The 17,267-nt window shown below is 43.7% G+C and overlaps 5 protein-coding genes across 9 annotated transcripts; 1 reads left to right on the forward strand and 4 right to left on the reverse strand.

The window, feature by feature from the left end:
• Positions 1-200: 200 nt before the first annotated feature.
• On the reverse strand, positions 201-2,812 carry si:ch211-207i20.2 (oocyte zinc finger protein XlCOF22). 2 transcript variants are annotated; one of them, XM_070545794.1, is made up of 5 exons: positions 2,404-2,812; positions 2,000-2,159; positions 1,847-1,908; positions 1,620-1,716; positions 201-1,366 (listed from the first exon to the last, which is right to left on the reverse strand). In XM_070545794.1, the coding sequence occupies exons 1-5, from the start codon at positions 2,578-2,580 to the stop codon at positions 345-347; spliced, it is 1,518 nt and encodes a 505-aa protein (XP_070401895.1). In that variant the 5' UTR covers positions 2,581-2,812; the 3' UTR covers positions 201-344. The 2 variants fall into 2 exon arrangements, with proteins under 2 accessions (XP_070401895.1, XP_015817988.3); XM_015962502.3 differs by having other exon boundaries at positions 1,847-1,905; positions 2,404-2,777.
• A 1,529-nt stretch (positions 2,813-4,341) lies between these two features.
• Positions 4,342-7,241, reverse strand: nudt13 (nudix (nucleoside diphosphate linked moiety X)-type motif 13). 3 transcript variants are annotated; one of them, XM_015962504.3, is made up of 9 exons: positions 7,192-7,241; positions 6,598-6,758; positions 6,381-6,523; positions 6,138-6,245; positions 5,952-6,058; positions 5,715-5,840; positions 5,371-5,482; positions 5,095-5,249; positions 4,342-4,865 (listed from the first exon to the last, which is right to left on the reverse strand). In XM_015962504.3, the coding sequence occupies exons 2-9, from the start codon at positions 6,687-6,689 to the stop codon at positions 4,668-4,670; spliced, it is 1,041 nt and encodes a 346-aa protein (XP_015817990.3). In that variant the 5' UTR covers positions 6,690-6,758; positions 7,192-7,241; the 3' UTR covers positions 4,342-4,667. The 3 variants fall into 3 exon arrangements, with proteins under 3 accessions (XP_015817990.3, XP_015817989.3, XP_015817991.3); XM_015962503.3 differs by lacking the exon at positions 7,192-7,241 and having other exon boundaries at positions 6,598-6,981; XM_015962505.3 differs by lacking the exons at positions 5,952-6,058; positions 6,138-6,245; positions 6,381-6,523; positions 6,598-6,758; positions 7,192-7,241 and having other exon boundaries at positions 5,371-5,505.
• A 568-nt stretch (positions 7,242-7,809) lies between these two features.
• rpp30 (ribonuclease P/MRP 30 subunit) lies at positions 7,810-11,259 on the forward strand. Its single transcript, XM_015962516.3, has 11 exons — positions 7,810-7,965; positions 8,607-8,665; positions 8,944-9,066; positions 9,240-9,311; positions 9,789-9,878; positions 9,959-10,075; positions 10,198-10,227; positions 10,367-10,404; positions 10,566-10,645; positions 10,725-10,799; positions 10,963-11,259. The coding sequence occupies exons 1-11, from the start codon at positions 7,884-7,886 to the stop codon at positions 11,004-11,006; spliced, it is 810 nt and encodes a 269-aa protein (XP_015818002.1). The 5' UTR covers positions 7,810-7,883; the 3' UTR covers positions 11,007-11,259.
• A 286-nt stretch (positions 11,260-11,545) lies between these two features.
• On the reverse strand, positions 11,546-14,609 carry LOC107387506 (microfibril-associated glycoprotein 4). 2 transcript variants are annotated; one of them, XM_015962514.2, is made up of 6 exons: positions 14,331-14,609; positions 14,033-14,176; positions 13,904-13,942; positions 13,162-13,258; positions 12,908-13,075; positions 11,546-11,882 (listed from the first exon to the last, which is right to left on the reverse strand). In XM_015962514.2, the coding sequence occupies exons 1-6, from the start codon at positions 14,592-14,594 to the stop codon at positions 11,629-11,631; spliced, it is 966 nt and encodes a 321-aa protein (XP_015818000.2). In that variant the 5' UTR covers positions 14,595-14,609; the 3' UTR covers positions 11,546-11,628. The 2 variants fall into 2 exon arrangements, with proteins under 2 accessions (XP_015818000.2, XP_015818001.1); XM_015962515.2 differs by having other exon boundaries at positions 14,248-14,399.
• Positions 14,610-15,798: 1,189 nt separating this feature from the next.
• On the reverse strand, positions 15,799-16,984 carry lect2.1 (leukocyte cell derived chemotaxin 2, tandem duplicate 1). The gene is made up of 4 exons (XM_015962518.3): positions 16,828-16,984; positions 16,483-16,594; positions 16,252-16,403; positions 15,799-16,182 (listed from the first exon to the last, which is right to left on the reverse strand). Exons 1-4 carry the CDS (start codon positions 16,850-16,852, stop codon positions 16,016-16,018), a joined length of 456 nt encoding a protein of 151 aa, XP_015818004.1. The 5' UTR covers positions 16,853-16,984; the 3' UTR covers positions 15,799-16,015.
• Between the last annotated feature and the right edge of the window lie 283 nt (positions 16,985-17,267).

Raw genomic sequence — 17,267 nt, forward strand, 5'->3', positions numbered from 1 at the left:
ACAGATGAGCTTCAACTTTTATTCATATTTCTCAAACATGAAAAATAGAATCTATAGTTACAAAACACATTCGAAGGAAGCATAAAATTAAATTAAATTCAAGGCTCACACCAATCAGTGTTTTAATAGGACGACACTGAAGATGGAAGCCTCAATGGCAATAATTGCTCATATTTAAACTGTAAAGGGTTTGAGGGCCCACCCCTTCTGTCATTATGAGGTTTGATAATTCACCATCCTGTGATAAAACTGGAAGGTAACTTGAGCTGTGATGTGATGTCCCAGCAGATCCAGACTCCTTTGAGGCGAGGGTGATTTTGACTCTCCGGTCCCTTCTGTGTGGTTCAAGCAAAGCAGCACTTGTGCAGCTTGAGGTTGCGTTGGTCTGCATATCTCTTCCCGCACTTGTCACAGATGAACTGTTTGCCACCAGCGTGAACATGCCTCTTATGTGTCCTCAAGTGGCTGCCCTGGCTGAATGTCTTGCCACAGATCTCGCAGGCGTATGGCTTCTCTCCAGTGTGAATGCGAACGTGCAACTTGAGGCTGTTGGCGTTATTGAACCTCTTGTCACAGGAGCTGCAGGGAAACGGTTTGTCGGTGGAGTGTGTGCGTCTGTGTGAGATCAAGCTGCTCTGCTGGCTGAATGTCTTGCCACACTCGCGGCAGGCGAAGGGCCGCTCGCCGGTGTGAACTCTGCAGTGGATCTTCAGGTTCACTGCTTGCCGGAATGTCTTCCCACAGAGGTCACAGCTGAATGGCCGCGCGCCGCTGTGGATCCTCTGGTGGTTCCGCAGGTTGACAGCATGCCGGAAAGATTTGGGGCAGTCTTCACACTCGAAGGGCTTCTGGCCAGTGTGGATGAGCTGGTGTGACTTGAGTGTGACTGCGCGTGTGAAGCCTTTACCGCACACGCTGCAGATGAAAACCCTCTCACCAGTGTGGGTGATGGCATGGCGGTGAAGGTTCTGCAGCAGGTTGAAGCGTCGACCACAAACATCGCAGCCATACGGCTTCTCCCCAGTATGAATGATGGCGTGCGTCTTGAGCTGCGCTTGTTTGGAGAAACATTTACCACACTCCAAACACTCAAACGGACGCTCGCCCGTGTGTGTGCGCATGTGGCTCTGCATGCTCTGTCGCTGGCGGAAGGATCGGCCACAGACGCTGCAGGCGAATGGTTTTTCGCCCGTGTGGATGAGTTGGTGAGACTTTAGGTTGCTCTGAGATGAAAAGGACTTCCCACAAACCATGCAAGACAGGAGCTTACAGGAAGTCTGCTGCTGATTACAATCCGGTGGAGTGGAGATCTCTGTCACTGACTGCTGCAAGCCAGATGGAGGTGGAGCAGCTTCAATGTGAGCTCCTGCAAGAAAACACAAACTGGGTTTTAGCTGAAATCTGTCGCTCCAGATGTTCTGGATACACAGAACAGAGAAAGTTCTGAAGAAGAGCAGAAACATATCTCCATATGAAAAAAAAAAGCTTTTTGATTAGAAGAATGTATTCTGAAGTAGATATAGTCATAACACCCCATGAAGACAAAAACAGAGTGAGGAAGAAGATAATTTTTCAGAGTGATCAGAAGGACTGATCTCAAACATAGATCAGGTGCTCACTCTCTGCGATGGCTCCCAGGTCAATATTTCCACATTCGTCTTTAACCGTGACCGCTAGGATAAACGGTGCCTCCCGGACCGACTCCTCCACTTGAGCCTGAAATGACGCAACATCCATGAGGTCAATAAAAACAACACACACACACACACACACACACACACACACACACACACACACACACACACACACACACACACACACACACACACACACGAGTCAATCCCACCTGGGCCTGTTGGTCTGCATCACAGCTCTGGTGTCTGAATCCGTATGAGTGTTCGAGCTCTGCTGAGAGATAATCACAGTTAGCGTGATGTCATTGCACTACAGACCTTTTAAGAGGTGTGTGACAGGTCTGGGGAATGGCTTGTGTTCATACCAACGTTTGCATTGCTGAGGATGTTGAGGACGCTGGTCTGAGGCCTCCTGCTGTTCCTCCCCACATGGAGCTCCGCTGCAAGTCTCACGTCATCCACGATGTTCAGGATCTTCCCCAGAGCTTCATTTCCCAGAGTCTCCATGATGGAAGCGAACTGAACCTGGCAAGTCACATGTTATGGGTACGACAAGTAGCGCTGCCACAGAGGCGGCCCAATAAGAATTGTGTTGCTAAATGTTAGGAGTGTTTATTCGTTAATTATTTTCACTTTAACGTGTATCAATGGGGAAAGATTATTGATCTATGTAGATACCAAGTAAAATTTCCCTAATAAAAAACTACAATAAAATAAAAGTTTCAGAAGGAGACGCTGGGAATTTCCCCGGTGCCCCTACACTTCTCACCATCTTCTCCCGGCTCTCTGCCTGTAGAGTGTCCGCCTGTGGATGCTGCTGCCCGGGGTCCCCGCTCCTGAACACTGAGCTGTCCTCCACCAGCTTCTTCAGCTCCGCCACCGCAGCGTGGACCAGAGCCTCCATGACGGCAGCCAGCTGGGTGTGCATGGCCGCAGAAAAGCTCATCCTGGCCGTGCTGAAGGCGGACGGTATCTGGCAGAACAGCCCGATACCCCGCGGAGCATCAGCTGAGCTCCGAGAGACGCTGCTACACCCGGAGGCTTGGGTAACGACTAGAAAACCACTCCAGAGGAAAGCAGGAGTCAAAAAGAGGAGAATAGTGTTCAGGAAAACACTGCTGGTACTCAAAACTACGGTGTGTTCTTCACTTCTGCTCCGACTGGACCTGCTTCCGGTTGAAAAAGATTCCGCCTTTTTTTCAATAAACTTTATTGAACTTTTTTTACAACAATCTAAATTTCAAATCGGGTTCTTTCAGAAAAGAACATTAATGCAACAACATTCTACCAGAAAAAAAACAACAACAAAAATTTTGTTTTGAGGTCAGTATTTGACTCCTTGTTCTCCCACATTGTTTTCCATCGCAGTTCACCATGATGGAGAACCATACAACTTCAGAAATGATGTGCTGTGAGTTATTTGTGTTTTGTGTGTAGGACCAATTTAGCTACATCAGCAGTGAGTCTGGGATTAGTTTTAGTCTGAAAAGTTTCTCTGTTCTCAAATTTTTTAGCCAAGTGAACAAAACAAAATTATTGCTTTGCAAAGTTTAATAATATATTTATTTAGTCTTGCTTGCCAGGCTAAAATTCTTTGCAAACAGGCGTAGTAAATGAGTAAATTGGGCAACTGGATTTGCAGCACAGTCACAAGAGGCACTTAACACATGACAATAACATACAGTTTATAACAGAGAAAAATCAGACCGCAGCAGACAACCAAGGAACATTTTTCCTACCTATACCCACATTACCCATCGGACCAGGCCAGCTGCAGGACTGGACTGATTTACTCTTTAAAACTTTAATTGCTTGTGAAATAAAATAACATTTGGGTATATTTTGACTCTATATGATGAATAAATACTTGAGATTACTTTTCTCTGTTCATAATGCCACCAGTCTGAACCTCACCCCAACCAGCTTAATCTGAAACGCAGATATAAACCATGACATAAAACATTCTAATAAAATCTGGATCCCTCATTCCTGTTCTCACCTTTATTCCAGTTCTTTGACATTTTCCAACTTTACTGATGTTTAAACATAAATTATTTAAACATAAAATACATTAACTAAAACTTAAGTCAAGAATAAAATTAAAAATATATATATTTTTTTAATATTCCTGGAGGGGGGGGGGGGGGATAACGGTGCACCAGCTTCAGGAACTAGCAGTGAGCTACATCACAGCTGAGCTGCAGACGGCAGATGTTGGAGTCTTAATTCCTAATATTTGGACATCTCTCCGCAGACGCAAAGCAACTCTACCACTGACTTGCAATGTTGATGTTTTATCTCCAAAAATAACAAGCCTGGAGGAGTTCTGCTGTGTGGTGGAGTAGTCCTAACAGTTAGCTTCTACTAGCCGAGACGTTCTCTGCTGTTTCCTGGATGCTAAGCCAAGAACAGCCTTTCTTGTTAGAAGCTAATGCAGCAGATAGGTGTAGGAGAGTACTATCATGTTCAGCCTGCATGAAAAACTCAGGTTTCTCTAATGAACATTTTTGTGTGTTGAAAATAAAATGTAAGCAAGGACATTATTTATGGGGTGGACAGGGTGAACATGCCCCCCTCACTTTTTCATGAAACAGTTTGGATCCAATCATGATTCCTATTTATTTTTACTGTTGAAGCAGCACTGTATGTAAATGAGGTCTATCTATACATTCCAAAAATAAGAGTAAAAATTGGATCACTGACACCCTCCTATTCAAGCCATTTAATTCTCTCCACATGAAAAAGGATTTAAATCTTCTTTACAGAAACAGCAGATGTTCTGGTTCTGCTCAGGAGACTCAGAAATATCAAACAATGTCAGATTTGCGAGAAAAACGTTGAAACTTCTGTTTCAAAATGTGTGAAAGGTTTTGAGATTATGAATTACCAGTAGAACAGCTAGTGTCTCAGTTAGTCTCAGGCACACAGGTTGGGATTATGATTCAGGAACATGAGGAACACACAAGGAATGTGTTCCTGTGACTGTTTTTCATGAATCTCTGTCAGGCACAAGTTGTCGGCATCTTGCCATGTTCATCCCATTGAGTCCTTGCTGTTTCGCTGGCGGTCTCTCCACTCTGTGATGAGGCGATTGGCTAGAGTGTGTTTGGGAGGCAGCCAGAAGCTGGGAGGGTCACCTCTCCTTGGTGTGGTCTTCACCTGCAGGCCGCTGGAGATTTCCTCCACAGTGAACCAGCGGGCGTCCTCCAGCTCAGAGAGGTCAACATTCAGCTGGACAAGACACCACAACAGGTCATAAGTATTTGTTACATATAGCAGGTACCTGCAGTCCAGGTGTCCCTCAGCACTCAGTCCTGGGTTTTCTACCTTTCTAGACCCTGAAGAGTTTGTCCTATTTGACGTTTCTACTGAATAAAATCTACACATGCACATCCTGACTCCCCTGTCTCAGATGTACTCATGTAAACCTTGAACTGGAACTTGTATAAGTGGGTGCTACCTGAGTGTGGGCGGGGCTAACAGTAGCATGGCAGCCCAGCATGAAAGAGCTGTGTGGGAAAGGCCAGTGCTGTGAGGAGCTGTAGGAGATGCTCTGGAGCTCTACACCCACTTCCTCTGCCACCTCCCTACATAGAGCCTCCTCCAGGGTCTCCCCTGCAGAGATCAGCCACACGCACACACACACACACGCACGCGCGCACACACACACACATTATGGGTTCACCGTAGAGTGGATCTGTACTCCAGGTAAACAGGTGACACAGGTGAGACTGACCCATGTCACAGAAACCGGCCAAAGCACTGTACATCCCCCGAGGGAAGGATGACTGACGGCCCAACAAACACCGTTTCCCATCAGACACCAGGACGATCACCACTGGAGACATCTGCAGGAAAACAGTCACATGACCTATCAGAAGCACAGACCAGTCAGAAAAACATGGTTAGAATCTAGAGATAAAACGGTGAAATAACTAACAAGAATGCAGATTAAAGCCTGTCCTAAACTAAACAAGGATCAGAAATTAGATGAGGACCAGTCAGTAACCAACTTGAAAGCACTCAGAAACAAGTTTAAAACTTTTCAGCCTTTAGTCAGAAACCCGAGAAGTTTTGGACCTTTGGGTAGTAGATGATGGAGCTGCTGCTGCAAACTCTCTGACTACCAGCTTGGTTCCGTTGGGTCGGCTGACCCGTAGCACCACAGAACCTGTTAATCTGATGCCAGCGCAGCAGAGCCTGAGCCTGTGGGACAAGCAGATGTCAGAACATGAACACAGATCAGTGGACATGAGATGCTGTGGTTTTGAACAGTCATAAAGAACACAACACCAGAGTCCCATTGTAGAGCCGCACCTTGGCCACTAGAGGCGCCCCTGATCCATTCAGAAGGAAGAAAGCTTTCCTCAGGTCCATGAAGCAACCTTTAAATTCTTCTGCTACTGCTGCCTGATCCAGTTCTCCTAAAACGTATCACGCATGCACCAGAACCAGAACTCAGAGCCATTTCAAATTGATGCTCACCTATTACCAGGTTCTTACCAACATCCAGACAGAACTGAGCCTGGTTCTGATCTGAACAGCCAACCAGAATGGACTCTTTTAGTAGGGATTCGTCAGAACCAAGTTTCTGCAAGACAGACTGAACATCTGGAAGATAATCACAAGAGATGTTTGAAAGTGAAGGTTCTACTACTTCCTCTTCTGACTGAAGTCTTAGATCTTGATCTGTCCCTGACTTTCTGGATTCGCTAGTCTGTGGGTTCTGGTTCTTGGGCTGTGTACCTGAGTAGGTGAGAAAGACTGGAGATAAGTTTCCTCGGCCAGTCTGCTGCAGCAGTGGAACCAACCGATGAAACAGGAAAATGTGAGCGTTCTGCAGCGCTGCAACACACGCCTCATCACACTCCTTCAGACTGTTCAGGAATCTGAACAGAAACATCCATCCATGATCAGCAGATCAACCAAACAATTAATAAATAAGATGTCTAAGCCTCAGAACCTCATCCTGGACACGAAGCCTGAGTAGAAACGGGTCGGAACACAGCATCTGGCGGGAAAGAAAATCCTCAGAGGTCTTAACAGGGAAGCCATTCTGGACCGGACCTGCTGGATTAGGCCAGACTGATCTGAACTGGATTGGTGTGGTTCTGCTGCCTCAGCCTGCACACAGAGTCTGTTTTTATGTTTCTGCAAGATGTTCATTAATGAAGCTGATACTAACCTGTTTACCAGTCATAAGCAGCAGTTTTCCACTCAAACTAGTCTGATCAGGTCTGATTTAAATACACTTTTCTGAATAATTATTCTTGTGACCTCCAACAATTATTCTCACACTGCATCAGATTTATTTCACAGGCAGAAGTGTTAGATCGGTAGGATGCCCTGTTTAATAATCAGGGATTCTGTAAATCTGCTCGTTTCTGTTAGGTTACACTGAAACTATAGATTCGTGTCAGGCTAGTGGTTCTGAACACAAAAACCCGCTCAGAGTTCAGGCTGACCCGCTTTGTTATAGCAGTGTAACATCCACTTTGGTTCGGTTTAAGCGCGAGAATCTCAGACGTCTGCAGTAAATTTTCGACTTTTCACTGACCTCTGACCTTTTCTTCTTCTGCTGCTGCTGTTTGTTCCCTGAGCAGCGGTTTGGCACGGCTGCCCCCTGCTGCCAGACTGTTGTTACTGCAGCTGCAGTTCTTTGGAAGCAACAAAGTAAATAAAAATAACCTAGTGAACTACTAGACCTCTTGCGTTGCAAAGTTTAAATAACAGATTTATTTAGTCTGGCTTGCCAGGCTAGTGTAAAGCAGTAAATATGATTGATTTGAACTTTAGTCAAAATTTAGAAAATGAAAAATGAAAGTATTTGATTTCTTTGTAATTTGTCTGTCCTGGTATTAAAGTGATACTAAAATACTTTCTATAATAAAACAAAAATGCACCTCTGTTACTAATGTATGCTTAAATTAGTCATATTGTGTGTGCGTGCACGCACGCGCGCGCGCGCGTGTGTTTAAGTCACTTTAAAACAAGATACGTCTTCCCAGGAGGAAATATCCAAACAGGTTCATGTCAAATTGAGAAAAAAGATTAGCTTTATCACAGAATCCACTGGTTTTCTTCTTTTGTCGTTCTTGGGCTTGGGGCTTCCGCCACCAGCAGGTGGCGGTAATACAAAATATTCTGTGTCAGCCTCAGCCCGTGTCACTCACTCATCGAGAACAAGACTCCAGCTCCCAGCAAGCCTTGCGGTTTTCTATATGTGGAGCTGTATAGGTTCGTGGTACCATGTCTGTGTTTATGGACCTAAACGTGATGTATTCGTCTAATATAAAGCAATTGCAGAGTTTGGTGGAAACAGCTGCTCATCGTGAGTATTCTCGACCTTAAACCAGACCTTTTCTAGTGTTGTGTTTAGTTGGTCCGCCTCGTAACTCAGCTGGTTTTGGTTCGGCTGATGAGGCTCTGGTATCAGTTAAACACTGTCAGTAAATGACTTGATTTGTTAAGATATTAATCGATAATGCTTGTTTATAACATCACTAAGAACAACCCTTATCACTAGATTTTGTGGGAAAAGTTGAATCCGTTTATTAGAGAAATAATCGATCACAGCTTGTTTGCATCTAAAACCCACAAACCCGTAACATCGCCTTGGATTATGTACTTTTGATTAGGAACAATATTTCATAACAAAGCATTCTTTGTTGTCCATTTGACCCTTTGCACGTGCGTAACTGAACAATAACTGTTGAGGATAAAGCCTGAGACATAATCATTACGTCTGACAGGAAACAGAAAGATATCAGATGTTTACTTGATCTTCAGTAGTTTGGAGTATTTACATCAGTGACTGTGACAGGATCGTGATATCCACCTGATTCACACAAACAGAGCTCTTAAAGCACTCAATTTCCTAAACCCTACACAACCACAGATCCAGAATCAGAACCTGGATGATGCAAACCTCACTGAAGGGATTAACTGGGATTTTGTTTTCCCCTCCTACAGTTGGATATTCCACGGTCGCCATCAACTATGTGTTTGAGCTCGTAGCCAAGAAGAAACAGGTCAGACTACCTACTGCGCTGCATTGAGGAACAGCATGGAGTCAGATAGAAGCCTTTGATGTGGCTGCGTTTTGATACTTTATTACATTCTCATTCATTCTTATGAACAGAAACATCCAAATGGTAAAACATCAAAACGGGTTTTATAAAACTGATCTCCGAGCATTCACTTGATCTCTATGGTTAAGCAGATGCTGAATCAATCAGTTGATTGTCAATGAATTTACATTTTGTTTCAAACTTTTATTATTGGGAGTATGTTTATTTTGTCTTTGCAGGAAATTCCCTCACCAAAGCCGATCAATGAGATCTTTGATAAGCTGCCCATGGTGCAGGGCCGTTCTCGTCCAATCAGAGTGCTGAACAGACTGACGCTGGTGATGTCTGACGCCAGTCACTATGTGAGTTGTCTAATTAGAGCTAAGGGATCAATAATCTTGAAATGGATTGTATGATGTGATGCCACAGCCTGTTTTGTGTGTGTGTGTGTGTGTGTGTGTGTGTGTGTGTGTGTGTGTGTGTGTGTGCGTGCGTGCGTGTGCGTGCGTGTGTGTGCGTGCGTGCGTGCTCACAGCCGACCAACTCTCCAGCTTTTCGATTTTTCGACCTCATCGCCCTCCATTCAAGCTCTGAGAAAGTCTTCCATGTGAGCTTCACTGACACTCTGTTCATCTCTCCAACAGGATGATGCTTTCACTGACTACAGGAATGTTGATGGATGAAATATGTGACTTTAAAAAATCAACTTACTGGAAAAACGCACAACAAAACTAAACAAAAGACCATCTGAAACACAACTGGATATTTAACAAAAGAAAAGTTTAAAAAAGACAAAAAAATAATAAATTGACAACATTTAATTAGAAAACACAACAGGACCTAAACTGCAATTTCACTGAATGGAAAAGTTTTCAAGAAACACAACATTATAAAAAATAGAAACTAACTGTGGTTGTAATAGCAGTAGCTGTAATTTGTCCTGGAAAACACAGCTGTACAATAATTACACCTGTATGAAACAGACTGAGTGGAAAGCACTCTATTTTTACTGAAGTATGTGTATTATGTGTGTGTGTGTGTGTGTGTGTGTGTGTGTGTGTGTGTGTGTGTGTGTGTTATTCAGGCAGCTTGCACGTTGTACGATATCGACATCATCTGCATCCCAGTGACAGAGAAGCTACCCTTTTTCTTCAAGAGAGCGCCGATCAATGCGGTGACAACCAAGGCTTTTGTTTGTTTGTTTATTTGTGTGTGTGTGTGTTTTAATGAATGTGTGAACCTGTGTAAGTTCAGGCCATCGAGAGAGGCGTTGCATTTGAGGTATCCTATGCTGCAGCCATCAGAGACTCTACCATGAGGCGCTACACCATCGCCAACGCCGTGTGCCTGATGGAGAGCTGTAAAGGGAAGGTATGCATGTCCTTGCATCTGATTGGCTAGCTGCAGAGTAATTTACACTATGCTGTTATTTGACATAAGCTCTGTGACATCACGTTGCAGGTGAGATCTTGAGCTCTGTTTCTGTTTTTCAGAACGTGATCCTGTCGAGTGCAGCTGACAAGGTCAGTGATCAGCTACGTCTGTGGATCAAACATGAATTTAACTAAAGGTTCTGTTTCACCAAATCAGAACATTTCTAATAACTGAGTTTTAGCCCTTTTTGTCCACCGTACTTCTCTGACCTGATATTTGTGTTTTCAGTCTTGGGAGCTCAGAGGACCATATGACATCGCCAACCTGTATCCTTTAACCATTGTTCATTAATCTGACATAGGGCTCAGTGTTGCCGCAGTCTGTGAGATATCAGAACAGACCATCGTGTGTGTTTTCACAGAACTGTGTCTGGTGTGTAGTGTTGTACAACACATTTCATGTCTTGCGTTCCTGATCTGGTTCTCAGAGGTCTGCTGTTTGGTTTGTCCAACCGAGATGCTAAAGAATCTATCTCGTCCACCTGCAGATCTGTTTTACTGCGTGCGGGTAAATCCTGTTGAAGTTCTGCAGACTCGGGCTTCCTGTTGGTTCAGACTGTTTACCACACTGTTTGTTCATTTGTCAGAAACCAGGTCGACAGCCAGCGGCATTGTGCACACCTGGAAAACCCAGCAGGAGGCGCTGCAGGACTCTGCCGACAGTAAGTTTCCACTGCATTTATCTGAAGCTGAATCAGGCTGGAGGCGATGGTGATCTGTCCTTCAGAACTCCAACTGATGTTTTTTCATCATCTGGTTTCTCATCAGACTCAAACAAAGTAATGCTTGTTTCACCCAGGTCCCTCTCTGTGTTCATGTGTACAGGTGAAGCTCCTGCTGCCAAAAGGATGAAACCCTCTGACAGCTGAGGAGGCGGGGCCTTCCTAAAAGCAGCTGAATCAATTAACAGTTTAAATTAAAATGTCCCGTTTTGACTCTTCATAAATGGAAGAATGTGAATGTTTCTGAGAAAAATAGATCCTCTGTTTTCATGTAAAATTTTTATTTCCAACCTTTGTTGAGTAAAGGGTGTTACAACCCAATATTGGAATTAGGGGGACATTACTTTTTCGCCTAGAGGCAGGTCGTATTCCCGTTTTAATAAAAATTTGTGAAAATGTGTATGATTTATTATTTGCTTCAACGGTAACTGCTTTTTTACATTCTCATCTGTAAGTTGTTTTGGACTAAATCACATGATGCTGAAATTTACTTTGCTGAAACATTTTTGCTTTTTTTTTCTCCACAGTATATTTTCTGTTCCTGCAGCCTGATTTGTAATCTCAGTCTTAATCTGTAATTTGCCAGGCATCTTCTGCAGTAGCATCCACATCAGAACTCCAAAAACTTCCTTCAGTCCAACACAATGAGACTCAAACATACACCTGTCATCTGACTAACACAGACATCAGATCGCATCAGTAGTTTATTGTCAGAATGCAGCAAAGACAATTTCAACTGTTACAAATGTTGGATGTTTGTTCTGCAGCTTCACCTGATGGGTCGGATCTTCATGCTGATACTCTTCAGAGAGTAGGTAGTGCCCTTCCAGCTGTACCAGACCACACCGACCTCATATTTGGATCCATCAGCCCCCCACAAATAAACTCCATTAGGGTTTGGATAGTAGCATCTCCAGTACCAGAACGCACCCAAAAATTGTCTGGCACAGTTGTCTGGTCCGGCATGTTGGTATTTATCAAAAGTGGCAAACTTTTGTCCATCGTGACGACTCAGTGTGTCTCCTGCCAAGAAATAAATCATACAGCAAAAAAAAGATTAAATTAGCAGAATGTTTTGGTTGCAGAGAATCATGGACACCCAGTACCTGGTCTCTGACACACGGGACTCCACACAGCTTCTTAAATGACATGTTACATTAATATAGCTCATTGTGTATGCACACCTCTCACATTGCTAACCTGTACATAGTGATGCAATCATCTGATTGTCTCAATGGCAAGTTGCACTTTGCAAAGTTTGTTGTACTGTTGTACCTTCATTCACTACCTTGTATCCACTACCTGTCGCTACTAAAACTAGCTTCCAAGCGCTAACCCTAACCCATGCAACCGTTACAACAAAGATATATTTCCTTAAAGCCCAATCACCACTGAACAAGACAAAGTGAAACATCTAGACATGACCAAGGAGTATCTGAAGACAGCTTTTTCAAAGGTTTTGTGTGAGATGTGATGGACCAGATGGACGGAGAGGGTCCATATCTGCATCATGATGAGGGGTTAAGGGCCACCAAGATGCTCCACCTCCTGGCCAGCCTGTGGAGGCTCCTGAGACCCGGTCCCCTAAAGACAGTGCCAGCTTCTTTCACTACATTGTTTTTCTGTTACTCATGCTTTAGGAGATGACTGAATAACGACATGGTCCCCTTCTTCGCCTGACCTAACCCTTACTGAGAAGTTGTGGGCCCTTAAACAGACAACGCACCAGAGAGGGAAACTGTTCACCTCTCTGAACGGTGTGTTGCTGTTGTACAGAGAGAAGGTCAGCTCCAGAGACTAACAGGGAGTCTCACTGCTGCTACTGAAAAGAAGCGTGGCTGTGTTGGTCACTGATTTCATTACGTCATAAATGTTTATTTAGAAAATGTGTGTTGTCTGTTTACAGATGAGACTAAAGGGGTGATATAGCTGCCTGATAAATTTGCACACTGATAGATGCCTAATAATTGTGCACAAACATGTTTTCACCCGCTGATGTTCACAGTCACATTTCATGAACATAGCATTTCTCCTAATTTGAGACCCACCTGCTCCTCCGTCAACAAATCCAGACACATTCACTCCATACCCGTCTGATTCAGGGGTGATGGAGAAGGAGGAGTAACGAGCATACACCTTCCTCCCTTCAAAGTCCTCCATGTCGACCAGCAGCTCGTTCTTTTTCAGCTGGGTGAGGTGAAACAGACTCTCCAGGCCTGAAACAAGCAAAAATAACCAGAACTTTGAACCCACATCAGTTTGATATAACATCATGATTGTTGTTTAGATGTTCAGATCTCACCAAGCCAATACTCTCCGGCAGCATTCCCAAAGCCAACCTTGTAACGCTCCCAGTTCCTGTGGAAGTTGACAGAACCATCCATTCTCCTCTGGAACACCTGAGATAAGAGGATCTGAACTGAGACGTGTTGGTAGAGACCTTCAGCAGGGCGCTGGTCAGAAATGGTCCAATATTCTAGTAACTGCTAACCTACAGGGTATTTTCACTCACAGCCATCTCTAGGGCCAACGCAGAATGGTCCAGAAAAGAGATCATACACAAAGAGTGTGGATGAAAATGTCTTGTTAATGTCAGAGGTCTGATGAGAAGGAGCGATAAAAAAGCAACAAAGGCTCAAAACATCACCGTTTCCAACCAAGGCCTAGAGTATCATTTCTGAAGCAGCTCCTGGCTCCAGATGGGCCCACAGCAGCAGAAAACCACTGACCAAAACACATAATGTGTAAATAACTTTTATAACAGTTGTAGAATAAACAGTTTGCCACGGTTTAAAGGCACGAATCCACACAGCTCCTAAGATGAGAAGCAAAACTTGTTCAAGGAACCAAAAAGCCCCGTTGCCATCATTTAACTTATTGAGTTTAGCACAGTCTAGAGTTAAAGCTCGGCTATTCACATCCATTAAAACTCATCAGCTAATCTAATTGAAACAATAACATTTTACATGAGCTGACTGGCTGTAGGACCTCGATATGTCTATGGAAGCTGGAAGATCTGTGGAATAACACAAGTTCAGACTCACCGTCCATCGTCCCCCATGTGAGTCCATGTCACAAAACACCTGCAGACGCCGAAACAACAGGTTATGCATAAATGGTGCAAACCTTTTGACACATTAAACATTCATCAGTTCACCCATGTGAGAGTTTACCTGTACACCAGACACACCTCCCATAGGATAGATGGTGTAGACTCCACTGGGTCTGGTACGGTCCTCACTATAGAGGTAGTCGCAGTCCAGAGGTAAACAGCTGGTCAGCAGAGGGACCAGGAGGAGGAGAAGGACTGGCAGCAGCTGCAGGGGAAGTTTTCTTCTTATTTAAGTTCAAATTAGAATATGACCATCACCACAAACAGAATACGTACAGGATTCCTCATGAAACCCAGAAAATAATTCAAGAAAGAAAAATGCTGAAAAATTACGGTGAAGTTCTTAGTCATGAACTCACCCTCATCATTAGAGATCTGCTGATCTGAAACCCAAAGTCTTTATATCTCAGATTTCCTCTGAGTGGTCTGATGAATCTGAGCCTTCTCGGCTGCTTTTCTAACCTACAGATTAATAAATGATGGAGCAGCTGCTGCTTCACACCGATAAACCTTCTAACGGTGGAAATGTGTGTCCTTGGAGATCCGGGACCACGTGACGACTGGCTGGAATTTGTAATAAAAACACCTGCTAACATTAACCTGATAAGGTAATTGTGATCCATCTACGGAGCTTATTTGTCCTCCTTCCAGGCTTGAGTCAATAAAAGGATCAATAAAAATGCACCAATAAAACAGAAAAATAAAAAAGCACACGTTTAAAGTTACATGAGCAAATGTGAGCTTTAATAATCAAATTCTGTTGTACTTTGAAAATTGATTCACACCATTTTTCCTTTTTAAGTCTATTGATTGACTGATGTTTTGTACACTTGAATGAGCACATTTCAGGCACTTCTTTTGCACTCCTAGTGTCATGGTCTGTGTCTGCACCTCCCTCATGTGTCTCCTTGTGTGCCCCATTCCCCCCTAAGAATCCCGCTCATGTGTCTCTTTGTGTTCCTCATGTGTCCCCTGGTCTTCAGCCCTCCAGAGATATCTCTCTCAGGTCCTGTGTTCCTTTAGTCTTCCCCAGTCACCCCTCTGCAGTTTTTATAGTTTCAGCTTTTCATTTTATTAGTCTCTTTATATGTTTTTTCCCACCGGTCTTTGTAGTTTTCCTTCCCTTTAGAATAATAGTTATGTGGTTGCTTTTCTTGTTTTTAGGTTTTACTCTCAGGTCATGTTAGTTTCCTCCCTGATTAGTTAATGCTTTCGCCTGGTCCTCTCCCCACACACCTGCAGCTCATCTGCCTCCCATTATGCCCTCTCTGTGTCTCATTGCCTTGTCGGTCCATTGTTTTGTGTCAGCGTTGTCTTGTGCTCTATGTGAGCTTTTGTGCCTCGTCGCTTGGTTTGTGCTCTATGTGAGCTTTTGTTCTCCTGGTACTCAGGACTTTGGTTTTTTGCTTCCTGCCCTTTTGGATTTTTGGTTTGTCATCCTAATAAAAGGATTTTACTTTTAAACCGCTCCTGCCTCGTGTCATCTGGTGTTGTCTGCATCTTGGGTCCTAACCTCCTCCTAACCTGCAACGTGACACATAGTGTGTTTTTGTGAGAATTAAAATAATTTCTTTAATAAGCGTTCATGTTGAGATCATTTTTACATTTGGAAAGCAATTTAAACAAATATAGTTTTAGAGACATATTTGTTTATGTGTTTCTGATCAAAGTTTTCTTATTTATTTATGAAGTTGGGTCTACATTTTTATTTCCTAAACTTGGAACTGAACTATCACCTTTTTGAAATGCAACAACCCCATCAAACCTGTGTCAACAACAAACACAAAAACACATTTGACAATTTTGTGAATAAAAACACCAAACAGCTACAGGAGAGAAGAGTCTGTAATTTGTTGGGCCACACTGATTCATATAAATCACACGCCCAAGTCCTTCAGACTGTGCCGAGTCTTGGATCAGACTCTCAGTGGGTGGATTGGGTCCTTTGTGGGTGGGGCAAATTCTCAGTGGGTGGATCAGACGATCCCAGTGAGTGGGTAAGGTGTAGGTTGTCTGAGAGTAGATGCAGCCCACCAGGATCAGCTCAGAAGTACTGTGTGGGGTCACTCTTGTCACACATCTGGACGTGGACATGTGAAGTGATTCCACTGTAAACACTCTGCATTGGAAGCATAGTTCCAATACGCTCCCCCTTCTTCACAGAGCCAGAGGTTTGATCCGGCCTCACATAGAACAGCTTGAAGCAGAGACCTGCAGGGCATGAGACATAACCTGTCAGTCAGTGAGCCGATATCACAACCAGTCAGATGATGGACTGACCCTCTCCTGTCATGCTGATGCCCTGGTTGATGGCCGCTTTGCTCTTGTCATTGTAGACAGTCACTTTTCCATTCAGAGTCACATCAAAAGGAGCGTAGACAGTGGACCCATCACTGCACACGATGTCCAGACCCTGGTGGGTTCTGCCCCCTCTGAGAACAAGAGACATCCAGCTGTTAGCAGCTGTTTCATTCATTCAGATAGCAGTCTGTAAGGTGATGAGCGTCTCACCGACGGGCTCCATAGTGTCCTTGTCCCCAAGAGTCTGATGTCCTCCTCCTGTTGTCCTGGTTTCCACTGCAGAGCTGACCGAACCTCACAGCGTCAGTCGCCCACAACACAGCTGGAGACATGAAATCTGTTTAAAAAATGCTACTTTTTCTACAGTGCAGAAGTGAACACATGAATGTTTTGTTTTACACATCTTTAATTTCAGTTTCTCCCAAAAACACCAGTGGCAGTGAAACTATTATTTTAAATAAAAGGACTCCACATTATGAAAGTGTCAAAGGGTCAAAGTGATGCAAGAACAATACGCAGAAAAATTAGAGAAATCATAATAATCTCTAATCTCACCCAGTAAAACCACGACACGCCTCATCTTCAGATCTTAACGTTTAACCCAAATGAAAGTCTTCTGAGCTTTTATAGGCTGAAGTTTGAAGCTGAAAACAAAAAAGCGGGAGTTTTTGTTATTTCTCAACAGTGGACAGAATCCCTGCAGCAGATTGTGAAGGTATTTTTCCATGTTGTGTGATGTTTCCAGACTTTGATCAGGGCTCTGGGGTTTTGAACTGATCATCTGTGGAAAATCCTGACCTTTCAACCTTTAGACAGAAGCTGTTTACTGATCTGTTTAACCAGTGTCAACAATAGAAGAACTGGAAAAAGAAACGGGTTGAAGCTTAAAGGCAGTAAAGATATTATGAACAAATCAATTGAAGTTTCTCTAGTTGGAACAGTTTTAGATGTAAAGCTTTAAAAGTTTTATTATCTGTTTAAAAACTAAATCCAAA

Source organism: Nothobranchius furzeri, chromosome 16 (genome assembly GCF_043380555.1).
Source record: "Nothobranchius furzeri strain GRZ-AD chromosome 16, NfurGRZ-RIMD1, whole genome shotgun sequence".
Lineage (NCBI taxonomy): Eukaryota > Metazoa > Chordata > Actinopteri > Cyprinodontiformes > Nothobranchiidae > Nothobranchius > Nothobranchius furzeri.